Here is a 12,993-nt window from a genome sequence, read left to right on the forward strand (position 1 = left end):
CTACCCTCTTTCTCTTTTGGTAAAATACAAACCCGATCGGCTACAACCAAACCCACCATATTGGAAACATTGCGGAATGAGATGGAAGCGATCTGATTGAGTCTGCATAAAATAATTTCTATTATATCTGTTGTAGTATTATAAAGAATAAATACATACGTTTTTATACTAAATAATGTTTTTATTTCAAAATAATCTACATCATATCGACGATTCGTTGTAATTCAATTTATTATTGAACAACTTCACTTATCAGTTAGCTTTCTTAAAGGTCGCTTTCGATGAACACACCTTAGAAACGTTTAAGGTCAACACTGGTGTTCCACAGGGATGCATCTTGTCACCTACCCTCTTTCTCTTTTGGTAAAATACAAACCCGATCGGCTACAACCAAACCCACCATATTGGAAACATTGCGGAATGAGATGGAAGCGATCTGATTGAGTCTGCATAAAATAATTTCTATTATATCTGTTGTAGTATTATAAAGAATAAATACATACGTTTTTACACTAAATAATGTTTTTATTTCAAAATAATCTACATCATATCGACGATTCGTTGTAATTCAATTTATTATTGAACAACTTCACTTATCAGTTAGCTTAGTAGCTTTCTTAAAGGTCGCTTTCGATGAACACACCTTAGAAACGTTTAAGGTCAACACTGGTGTTCCACAGGGATGCATCTTGTCACCTACCCTCTTTCTCTTTTGGTAAAATACAAACCCGATCGGCTACAACCAAACCCACCATATTGGAAACATTGCGGAATGAGATGGAAGCGATCTGATTGAGTCTGCATAAAATAATTTCTATTATATCTGTTGTAGTATTATAAAGAATAAATACATACGTTTTTACACTAAATAATGTTTTTATTTCAAAATAATCTACATCATATCGACGATTCGTTGTAATTCAATTTATTATTGAACAAATTCACTTATCAGTTAGCTTAGTAGCTTTCTTAAAGGTCGCTTTCGATGAACACACCTTAGAAACGTTTAAGGTCAACACTGGTGTTCCACAGGGATGCATCTTGTCACCTACCCTCTTTCTCTTTTGGTAAAATACAAACCCGATCGGCTAAAACCCATCTCACCATATTGAAAACATTGCGGAATGAGATGGAAGGATCTGATTGAGTCTGCATAAAATAATTTCTATTATATCTGTTGTAGTATTATAAAGAATAAATACATACGTTTTTACACTAAATAATGTTTTTATTTCAAAATAATCTACATCATATCGACGATTCGTTGTAATTCAATTTATTATTGAACAACTTCACTTATCAGTTAGCTTAGTAGCTTTCTTAAAGGTCGCTTTCGATGAACACACCTTAGAAACGTTTAAGGTCAACACTGGTGTTCCACAGGGATGCATCTTGTCACCTACCCTCTTTCTCTTTTGGTAAAATACAAACCCGATCGGCTACAACCAAACCCACCATATTGGAAACATTGCGGAATGAGATGGAAGCGATCTGATTGAGTCTGCATAAAATAATTTCTATTATATCTGTTGTAGTATTATAAAGAATAAATACATACGTTTTTACACTAAATAATGTTTTTATTTCAAAATAATCTACATCATATCGACGATTCGTTGTAATTCAATTTATTATTGAACAACTTCACTTATCAGTTAGCTTAGTAGCTTTCTTAAAGGTCGCTTTCGATGAACACACCTTAGAAACGTTTAAGGTCAACACTGGTGTTCCACAGGGATGCATCTTGTCACCTACCCTCTTTCTCTTTTGGTAAAATACAAACCCGATCGGCTACAACCAAACCCACCATATTGGAAACATTGCGGAATGAGATGGAAGCGATCTGATTGAGTCTGCATAAAATAATTTCTATTATATCTGTTGTAGTATTATAAAGAATAAATACATACGTTTTTACACTAAATAATGTTTTTATTTCAAAATAATCTACATCATATCGACGATTCGTTGTAATTCAATTTATTATTGAACAAATTCACTTATCAGTTAGCTTAGTAGCTTTCTTAAAGGTCGCTTTCGATGAACACACCTTAGAAACGTTTAAGGTCAACACTGGTGTTCCACAGGGATGCATCTTGTCACCTACCCTCTTTCTCTTTTGGTAAAATACAAACCCGATCGGCTACAACCAAACCCACCATATTGGAAACATTGCGGAATGAGATGGAAGCGATCTGATTGAGTCTGCATAAAATAATTTCTATTATATCTGTTGTAGTATTATAAAGAATAAATACATACGTTTTTATACTAAATAATGTTTTTATTTCAAAATAATCTACATCATATCGACGATTCGTTGTAATTCAATTTATTATTGAACAAATTCACTTATCAGTTAGCTTAGTAGCTTTCTTAAAGGTCGCTTTCGATGAACACACCTTAGAAACGTTTAAGGTCAACACTGGTGTTCCACAGGGATGCATCTTGTCACCTACCCTCTTTCTCTTTTGGTAAAATACAAACCCGATCGGCTAAAACCCATCTCACCATATTGAAAACATTGCGGAATGAGATGGAAGCGATCTGATTGAGTCTGCATAAAATAATTTCTATTATATCTGTTGTAGTATTATAAAGAATAAATACATACGTTTTTATACTAAATAATGTTTTTATTTCAAAATAATCTACATCATATCGACGATTCGTTGTAATTCAATTTATTATTGAACAAATTCACTTATCAGTTAGCTTAGTAGCTTTCTTAAAGGTCGCTTTCGATGAACACACCTTAGAAACGTTTAAGGTCAACACTGGTGTTCCACAGGGATGCATCTTGTCACCTACCCTCTTTCTCTTTTGGTAAAATACAAACCCGATCGGCTACAACCAAACCCACCATATTGGAAACATTGCGGAATGAGATGGAAGCGATCTGATTGAGTCTGCATAAAATAATTTCTATTATATCTGTTGTAGTATTATAAAGAATAAATACATACGTTTTTACACTAAATAATGTTTTTATTTCAAAATAATCTACATCATATCGACGATTCGTTGTAATTCAATTTATTATTGAACAACTTCACTTATCAGTTAGCTTAGTAGCTTTCTTAAAGGTCGCTTTCGATGAACACACCTTAGAAACGTTTAAGGTCAACACTGGTGTTCCACAGGGATGCATCTTGTCACCTACCCTCTTTCTCTTTTGGTAAAATACAAACCCGATCGGCTACAACCAAACTCACCATATTGAAAACATTGCGGAATGAGATGGAAGCGATCTGATTGAGTCTGCATAAAATAATTTCTATTATATCTGTTGTAGTATTATAAAGAATAAATACATACGTTTTTATACTAAATAATGTTTTTATTTCAAAATAATCTACATCATATCGACGATTCGTTGTAATTCAATTTATTATTGAACAACTTCACTTATCAGTTAGCTTTCTTAAAGGTCGCTTTCGATGAACACACCTTAGAAACGTTTAAGGTCAACACTGGTGTTCCACAGGGATGCATCTTGTCACCTACCCTCTTTCTCTTTTGGTAAAATACAAACCCGATCGGCTACAACCAAACCCACCATATTGGAAACATTGCGGAATGAGATGGAAGCGATCTGATTGAGTCTGCATAAAATAATTTCTATTATATCTGTTGTAGTATTATAAAGAATAAATACATACGTTTTTATACTAACTATTGTTTTTATTTCAAAATAATCTACATCATATCGACGATTTGTATTGTAATTCAATTTATTATTGAACAACTTCACTTATCAGCTAGCTTAGTAGCTTTCTTAAAGGACGCTTTCGATGAACACACCTTAGAAATTGCTCCCACATCTGGAGCTCAGCTCCCAAGCATACCCTGAAGATGCTCGATTCAATACATAAGACTTATAGGCGACTTAGAATTGATCAGAAACCTGGACAGCTCCTTTTGCTCGTTTTTGTTAGTTAGAAAGTTGTTTGCATCGTTTGTACCTGCGGATAAAATGAAGTTGTCTGTACCTTGAACTTCATTGTCGTGATTTAGTAATAGATCAATGACGTTGAATTTTTACTAAAAAATGATGCAGCTGCGTGGTCCAATGGTTCGAGGAAAAAACAAGCAAATTTTAAGGAGCCCATTATTCGTTGTGACGGCAGAATGTTAAAATAATGGGAATTAAATTTAAGTTAAAATTAAAAGCTTCTAACATTGATATTCAGCAAATGCTTGCACCACAAGATGAGGATTTGACATGATAGAATGTTAAATTAACTGACCATTGAAGAGGAGGCTTCAACATGCAAAGGAAACTTGATAATAATAATGATAGCTAAAGAATAGTAAATGATCTTATAATAATTAATAAATATCATTAAAAACCTCTTTAAAATTAATTTGTTTATTGATTTATTGAGTTTTTACTCCCTTAGATATTTTAAAAAATATCAAATTTTATAGCAGACGCTCTTATCGATTCTCAAAACCCACAATACAGTAAGCAGTATGTTATTTTCTAAGGTTTTTCTGTTCCTACTATAGATGTCGTTACTTGTATGTTTTATAATTGAGTCGGTAAGTGAAGTAACAATGCATGTACAAAATCGTCATATTGAGAAAATTAAAAGAAATCATCTAAATCAAAAACAAACGATTTGGAATGATGATATATTAGTGAGAATGCTGAAACAAAGATATATATAATAATATGCAGTGAAGATATCTGCAGATATCAAATTTATCACTACCACATCTTTCAATCTTAGAAAACTGACTCTATTACCGACCAACCACGTTATGGACGGTCGATATTTATAACAACTAACGAAAATATAAAAATAACGGCACTTGTTCGTCACCTTCGATCGCGGATTTTAATTTACCAGACAGGAACATCCGCAGTTCCAGAATTCCATTTTGTAGTCGGATAAAGCAACCTTCAAGTTGATCGGTATGGTCCATCAATATAATTGCGTGTACTAGAGTGACCAGAGCCCTGATATTTTCAAGAAAGATTAAACCCGCATGGTGGGTGTGTGTGGGCAGCTATCCATGCGGGAGGTCTCGTGGGTCAGTACTTTCTTGAAGATCATCTTTGACGTATTTGCAAATGAAAGAATAAAGTCTGCTTATTGTAATTTTAGCTTTTTTGCACATAATATACCTTAGGTACCATGAGGTATTACTTCGAAAGATGATTTGTCCGTTAAAATGAAGCTGCGATTGCAGTGAGCTGTTTTTAACAGGTACTCTATGTTTGAGGCATTTATAGCTAGTTTATTGTTTTTACGGTAAAGTTTTGGTGTTTAAGTATCGTCAGCGTACATGGTTGTTAGCATCCGTTGGGAATTGAGTATGTCATTGTCAAAAAGGGAACAAAAAAAACCTGACCCTTGCGGTACTTCAGCATTGATGGGGTATGGTCTCTCTATGCTTTTGCTTTTGTCCTGGAAGCCTTCTCTAAAGGAATTATTATTTGAGCAATTCTACTGTGACCGCCTCTGAACCTGTATTACGTCATATATCAATAATTCGTTATCGATACATAATGTTTGATGTACTTTTAGTGACGGTCAAAGTCAGAACAATTCTCGTACAACTTTTTTGATATTTGGTTTCGATAACGCAGCGATTTCAGTCGCGTTTCAAGCCATCCTCGTATATAATAACGTATATACTTCAATATTGATTATTAGTAGTTGGCAGACTTTCAGATCGTCTTCAGCAAACATTTCCTAAGAAATTTTTATTTTTGACAAGTTTAGTATAATGTTTAGAGATGCCTTGACATTTTCGTATGACATTCCCTCGGGAGATTTTGTTTAATTAGAAAGACAATAATTAAATGTTAAATGCAACGGTGTGCGAATGTGTGCGGCGTGCGGCGTGGCGACGCCAACGTCCGTGACGTCTCGACGGTAGCATTGGTCGACTGCTTCCATTCTCCGGATACATGGCTGAATACGTCAGGTTAGTCTCTTGCGGGTCGGTACACATTGTGACATCTTTATGGGCTCGTAAAACGGACCAAACTTTATATGTACTCGGACTTAGATAATCATAACATAGACCAGTTTGTCAAATTTTACGGGAAAATGTTATTTAATTTTCTACATGGTATATCGCTGCATTATGCAATAAATACACTACCTGTCAAAAGTTTTTTCCACAATTATCTACGTCTATTTGATTTCCTTCGGGATATTCCGGAGTTGTGATTTGGAGATAACTGTTTTCTGACTTCCCTGTCCAATTTCTTCCACAACAAATCAATCGGGTTGAGGTCGGGCGCTTGTGACGGCTAAATGATTACTTTCAGTACATTTTTCCTTGCCAATTTTTCCGAGGAACTGGGAACTATCTCTGGGCTTTCTATCGTCGATGAGATTTATTTTCAACTGTTATTTCTGCTTAAACTATGAACGAGTTTCAAATCTGAATTTGTGAGAACGAAAACACCAAAAACATTATTCACAGTTTATTTTTGTCGAAACAAAAAACGACTTGTGAGGAGCGATTTAACACTAATGGAAAAACAAACACTATTTCAACAGGTCTCGTTCGTTTTGTTTTAAAATTTTAACTCCCAAAAGACCGGGCTATGTAGAAAATCATAAAACAATCCAACTTCTCGACCTTAATTATCACAGCAACAGGATACGACAACCCTTTAATCCTGAAATGATATATAATTTGGTTTTGTGACATGGCAATATCCTTCAAGTTTGAATTTTCTATATATTATCATTATTATGAGAGTTTAGAGTTGGTATCATTCACTCACCACGGATTCAGAGTATCAAAAGGATTAGGGTCAGTTCACGTAATACTTGGGGCAAGTATTCAATATTACCAGTCTTCTGGATGTCGGTGAAGATATATTTTGTGGTAATCCCAATTCGGTGATGATCTATTTCCAGATTTTTTGCTATGCCACATGTTTATTTTTAATTGCGAGATCCGTGTATTTGGCAAGTTTATCCTGGTGTTATGAGTGTTCGGCGTCACTTAACCATCGGTGATAATGGACGATGCGAGGTTAAGGAGTGTAGGTTGAGAAGATTGATCAAGCCTCTCCCATTATCTTTTCGAGATAATCTAATGAATAACTACGTGTGGTGGTTGTTGTTTTTCGTCATCATTGTTCGTACTAGCCTCTTAATACCCTTCAGATCTTTTTATGTCCATTTCAGGATTCCAAAAGAGTACAACAGGCTTGGTATAGGTGTTGATTGCCTGGACTAAATTGACTACACTCTTGGATTCAAGTTTTTTCCGTTTTCCATCGATATTTTCCGTTCGTGACAATGATTTTCTCCACATATAGAGTATTGCAATTAGACAGTGCAAACTCCAAATGTATATCAGTGGAGAATCGATGTATTACATCGAGAAGGTGATTGATTTGACGCTAATTTGCTGATAGGAGATGGTACAGTCGATGTCTCTGTTATCTTTAATGTTAAATCCGTACTTTGTATCGTAGAGCGCATTCATTGCAAGACAAAACCACAACGGAATCAAAGATTATTTCTGATATATTCTTTACGAATGGAGTTTGGACCAATTTGGACTTTGTAAATCTTCAAGATCTCCACAAGCCAGGAATGATGTATACACTATCAAACGCTCTCTTGTAATCCACGAAAGCAATGTGTAATTCCTCGACGTCCCTAGGTCTGTATTGAGTGAGGTTATCCGTCTGGAAGCTCTTTGGAAACAAATTATTGGAACCCAGTGCTAAAAACGTTGGGATATTCCCTGGATTCTGTAGGAGGTGAGAAAATTGCTTCGCTAATTCCCTGTGTACGTTCGGGAATTTCTTATAGCAGAAGTTTTGGATATTATTAGCTCCCGGTGCTTTCCAGTTGTTAGTATTTTGGATTTCTTTTATTGTGTTATCTATGATTGTATTATTATCGTTGATATTATTTTTATGGGATTTTTTTACAGATTTCAAGTTACTTCTGATTTGTACACATATTTGAAGAAAACTAATTTGATTACAGTAAAGACAAAGATCAGCATATTGAAAAAATTCAATCCAACGTCCAGAGTCTTGTCATTTAACATTTACAAAGACATCTACACGAAACTATTCAAATTCCGAGATTATGCTTCACTTTACAGTTTTTGGACCTCTTGTACATCACCATTAGGAGTGCCTCAAAGGTGTGACTTCATCTCTGGAAATAAAAATAGTTACAAAGGGGTATAAATGGTTGAATAGGGCATATTTTGAACCGCTAGGGATTGATGATCCGTTATTGCAATGACCAAATTAATGATTTAAAGTTTGGATTGCTACCTCATGCTCTCTAGTCGCCAGATTTAGTTCCCTCGGATTATTTTCTGTTATTTATTGGTTTATCCTCGTATAATATGCAGCTTGTAGTAATTTCAAATCGATTTCCAATCAAATAAAACCTAATGACGGAATATTATTGTCATTACAAACTCATTTTAAAAAAATTTGTAACGATCAATTAATTATTCTCAAAATATGAGTATAAATATAGATATTCCTTAGAAAATCAACTAATTTTAAATCAACCATGAGAATATATTTGATATTTTTCGTTGTGGTATTAGCAGCTGCACAGGTAAGTACATTTTAATAATAATTTCACATTTTAAATAATTCTAACCTCAATTTTATTCAAGACTGTAACACGAGAGGAAAAACTGAGGAAACTAACAGAATATATAAAAAAATGTCAAGCCGAATACGGATTATCGAATGAATTCATTGAAGAAATAGGTTCGAAGCATGAACGCGATGCGAAGAAAGCAGGTCAATTTTCGTTTTGTTTTACATCGAAAATTGGAATTCTGAAAGAAACTGGGGAATTAGACGAAGCTAATACCAAAGAATTCTTCAGAATCTTTAACGTAGATGAAGACAATATACAAAAGATTCTATCCGAATGTAAGGTTCCAGCGAACAGCACTCCCGAAGAGGCAGCTTTGTCTTTTATACAATGTTTAGAAAGCGGTTTATTATAATACTTATAATAATATAAAATTATAGTGAATAAATAGTTTTCTTTTTATATATCTTGAAAGCCTCTTTCAATATAAATTAAACCAATCCCTTACTACCCCACAATAATTTATGTAATCAAAATTAAATTAGATTTATAGTACAGTACAGTACAGTAACCTAACCCTCAATTATTCACCAGAAAAAATATGTGGTATAACTGCCGAAATATGGCAGTTAGGGAGTTCTTTTTGGGCTTAAAATCAAGATCAATTCATTATCTACAAAAATTGTTTTGACAGCTTTTCTCGAAAATTTGATCATTTTCGAGATAACAAGCCCTAAACGCATCCCGTATTTGGAGCGCTGCAGAGGAGCTCACTCGACGCGTTTTCGTAAAAGCAGGTGGACAAATTGTTCAATAACTCGTGTAAAAATTAATATTTTTTCATGATTTGAAATTCATTTAAAAAGGAAAATCCGTAGCTATCACGTCCTACTGAATATTTTTTCCGAAAAATTTGTTTTTAATATTGAAAAACCTGCCCAAAATTCTCTTTCCTCTATATTTTTCGACTATTATCCACTTCACTCATATTTTTGTTAATAATAGTTTTTCGGTTGAATCTTTTTGGACTCTGGGGCTTTGAAAGGTGCTAAACATGTTCAGAAAAATTCATTTCATAACATCCGGGTATATTAACAAACAAGGTATTTTTTTGAGGTCGTTTTTTTTGGATTTTTGGAGTTTTTAAAAATTCTGTGGTCTTTAAGGAATTAACAAATAATTAATAATCAGATCGCCTTCAAATGTACATAATTAGAAACTTGAGAATGTCTTCTTTTCAGTAGATCTTTCCTTTTTTCCCCCAAGTTCCGTAGTTTTTTAAAAAATTGAAAAACCGCGGACTCGAGATAAAACTTTTTCTTTCGAGCATTATTTTCAGTTTAATAATGTTACTTTCTAATAGGCTTCGTTCTGATCTTTCCATTGATATATATTTCAATTATATTCTTTAGAGTACGAAAAAAAATCAACGCCTCCAAATAGATGGAATTTTTACACTCCTCAGCCTCAAATTCAAGCAGAAACTGCCATATTCTCACATAGTTGGATTTGGGAATTTTCGAAAGCTCGTTTTCGCGAAAAATGTTGCATTTTTATAGACAATGAACTGATTTCATTTTAAGCCCAAAAAGAATCCCCTAAGTGCCATATTTCGGCAGTTATTGGCAAAAAGCAGAAGTACCCACCAATACCTACTAATTAAAAAAAAATCAATCCCTTGAACAATCCTTGCAGGGTTTGTATATTTTCGACCTTTATTTACTGTACTATTAGTTACATAAATTCGTCAAAAACAATCTGGAATCAACATAAATGTGAAATTAAAGAAACTATCGATTAAAAATAGAGAGGGCGCTGATAAAGAATGAATTTGAATCGAAACTTCAACAATCTTCCAATAATTATTAAAAAAAAACTAATTTTAATAGAGAAGACCTAAAATTAAGAACATTTCGAAGATTTGCCCCATTATTTTTACAAAAAAATCATTATTATATCTAGTTAACTTGATACAACTGAATATTATATTATAAAACGTAAATAGACGAGTAAATGTAAGGAAGTTTGGTTTAAACAGGATACCAGACGTGTAGTGAGCTCTTTTTGTACCCTATTCGTCTATTAGAATTTCAGTAGTGTTTTATCTTAGGCTATTACCATCCGTTTATTAATTTTTTTTTGTTTATAACCACATGCTGACAAAACTTGACGCACTGTTTTTAAACTGGTATAATTGTATTCTGGATAATCTTATAATTATATAAGTTAAAGTGTTTGAATAAATTAGTGTTTATGAATTCATTCATAGTAATAGTGTGAATAAGTAATAAAAACCTTACAATATATAAAGTTAAATAAAGACCCATAGGTACTTTTTGATGGGTTTATTAACTCTTAGTTGTCCGGCGTTTCTCTGGTGCAGCTAATGATCTTGCCCCGGGGATTGTGATAAATATCTAGTTTGCGGGATTGAACTGACACTTCCTAGTTTGTGGATGACCGCCGGCTACAGTTTCTAATACTCCAGAAAATGGTGTCGGGAAAACCTCCATTTATGGTTGATCTATAGGAGGGGAAATGCCTTTGGAGCTTCGTTAAGTGCATTCCGTTTTGTTGTCGGAGCACATCTATACAGGATGATTGTAAAATTCAATAGAAAAATTTGCGTCAACTGAACGTTCAATATAAAGCTTATTTATATACGAGGGATATCCATGTTTGGCTTCTTTCGGCATTTCTTTTGGTATTCGCGATTCTTGGATTCTTCCAACTTTGATGGAACCAACAATTTATTAATATTCTTAGAGTTATATCGGATTCGTTATTATTCTTATATTTGTACTCCTCCAGAGGTTTTCCTCATGTTTTTGTATCGAATGTTTTTAATTAATCTTTATTCTAGACTTCTAGATCTTGCTTAAGATCATTCATAGTTACCGTTTGACGTCGCCGTTTGCCGTTGATGACTTTCAGCATAAACGAATTTTATCTTTTCCTGTAGGCCGTTTGTAGCAATAAAACGAACCAATAACATCCGTTTGCGTTTTTCATGTTTGTTCTAAAAAAGATACACGAAAATATGTCGATAATAAAAAGCAGGACGTTGAAAAGAATTATAAAATTTTTAGGTTAACGGCAGAAACGTCAAGTTTATGAATGGGGTCGATGAACGTCAAACGGCAAACGTCACTGGTGAGCTGCAACGGCAAACGAAAAGTCAAGTTTATGAATCGCCTGATTCAAGATCAAAGATCAAAAAAATGACGATTTTCGGCATAACGGTGAGTTTTGCTATAAAAATACCTCAAACAAAAATTGTAGACCATAAAATTTTCTACAAAAAACTTAGTAATACTTTTTTCCTACGAGCCACCGTTTCTGAGATATAAGGATTCAAAAAGTTGTAAGAGTTGTAACTTCTTCTTCATCATTTTCATTTTGTGTGCAAGTGAATTGCGTCAATAGCGATGTATCGCATATCGCCTCTTTGGAATCTTAACGGATCCTCCATTCTTAGTGATTCAATATTAGAGCTTTGACAAGGTGTACACGCCAGAGAACAAAACATTCAATTTTTTTGCAGCTACATTAAGCACTGCATCCCTTTTTGCTGTTACAAACAATTATATTAAGCAGGTGGGATTGAAGTTTCAACCTCTAACCCTAGTCTGTAGGGTCTAGTCTTGGTAATAGACGCGACAACATAATTTTTACAACAACTCATCTGATCTTTCTATACTTGCATTAATTAATGTCTTCACACCACGTTCAACAGTAATAACTTCACTTAAAGTTGAAAATTTAGCACAAATAAAACAATATTCTGACTTTTAGGTTACAAAACTCAAAACAGTACGATATAGATTAGATTAAACACATGGTTTCACTACCTATTGGCGGTCAAGAATAACATTTCATTTATTACAGCAGGTATGAAACTCTAGCGACGCACACAATTGAACAGGAAAATACAACTTACATCTTTTACAACTTTTTGAGTCATTATATCTCAGAAACGGTTGCTCGTAGGAAAAAAAGTATTGATACGTTTTTTGTAGATAATTTTATGATCTACAATTTTTGTCTGAATTATTTTCACGATAAAACTCACCATTATGCTGAAAATCATAATTTTTTTTGATCTTTGATCTTGAATCAAATTTTTTTCATACACGGGAATTATGAAGAATTTTCTGTAGCTTCAATATTATTTTTTGGTCTAATTTGACCGGACTATTATCACAGTTGAGTTTATAGAAAGCTTAAGAGCCGATTCATAAACTTGTCTTTTCGTTTGTCGTTGCAGATATTTTCGTGTTTTTTAAAGGACAAACATGACAAACGCAAACGGATGTGATTGGTTCGTTTCTATTGCTATAAGCGGCCGACAGGAAAAGATAAAATTCGTTTACGTCGAAAGTCACCAACGGAAAACGGCGACGTCAAACGGCATCTATGAATGATCTTGCAG

General features: G+C 33.8%; 1 protein-coding gene across 1 annotated transcript; it reads left to right on the forward strand.

Annotated features, from left to right (window-relative positions):
• The first annotated feature begins 8,525 nt into the window (after positions 1-8,525).
• On the forward strand, positions 8,526-8,988 carry LOC130447056 (uncharacterized). Its single transcript, XM_056783680.1, has 2 exons — positions 8,526-8,573; positions 8,635-8,988. The coding sequence occupies exons 1-2, from the start codon at positions 8,526-8,528 to the stop codon at positions 8,974-8,976; spliced, it is 390 nt and encodes a 129-aa protein (XP_056639658.1). The 3' UTR covers positions 8,977-8,988.
• Positions 8,989-12,993: the final 4,005 nt, after the last annotated feature.

This window comes from Diorhabda sublineata, chromosome 7 (assembly GCF_026230105.1).
Source record: "Diorhabda sublineata isolate icDioSubl1.1 chromosome 7, icDioSubl1.1, whole genome shotgun sequence".
NCBI lineage: Eukaryota > Metazoa > Arthropoda > Insecta > Coleoptera > Chrysomelidae > Diorhabda > Diorhabda sublineata.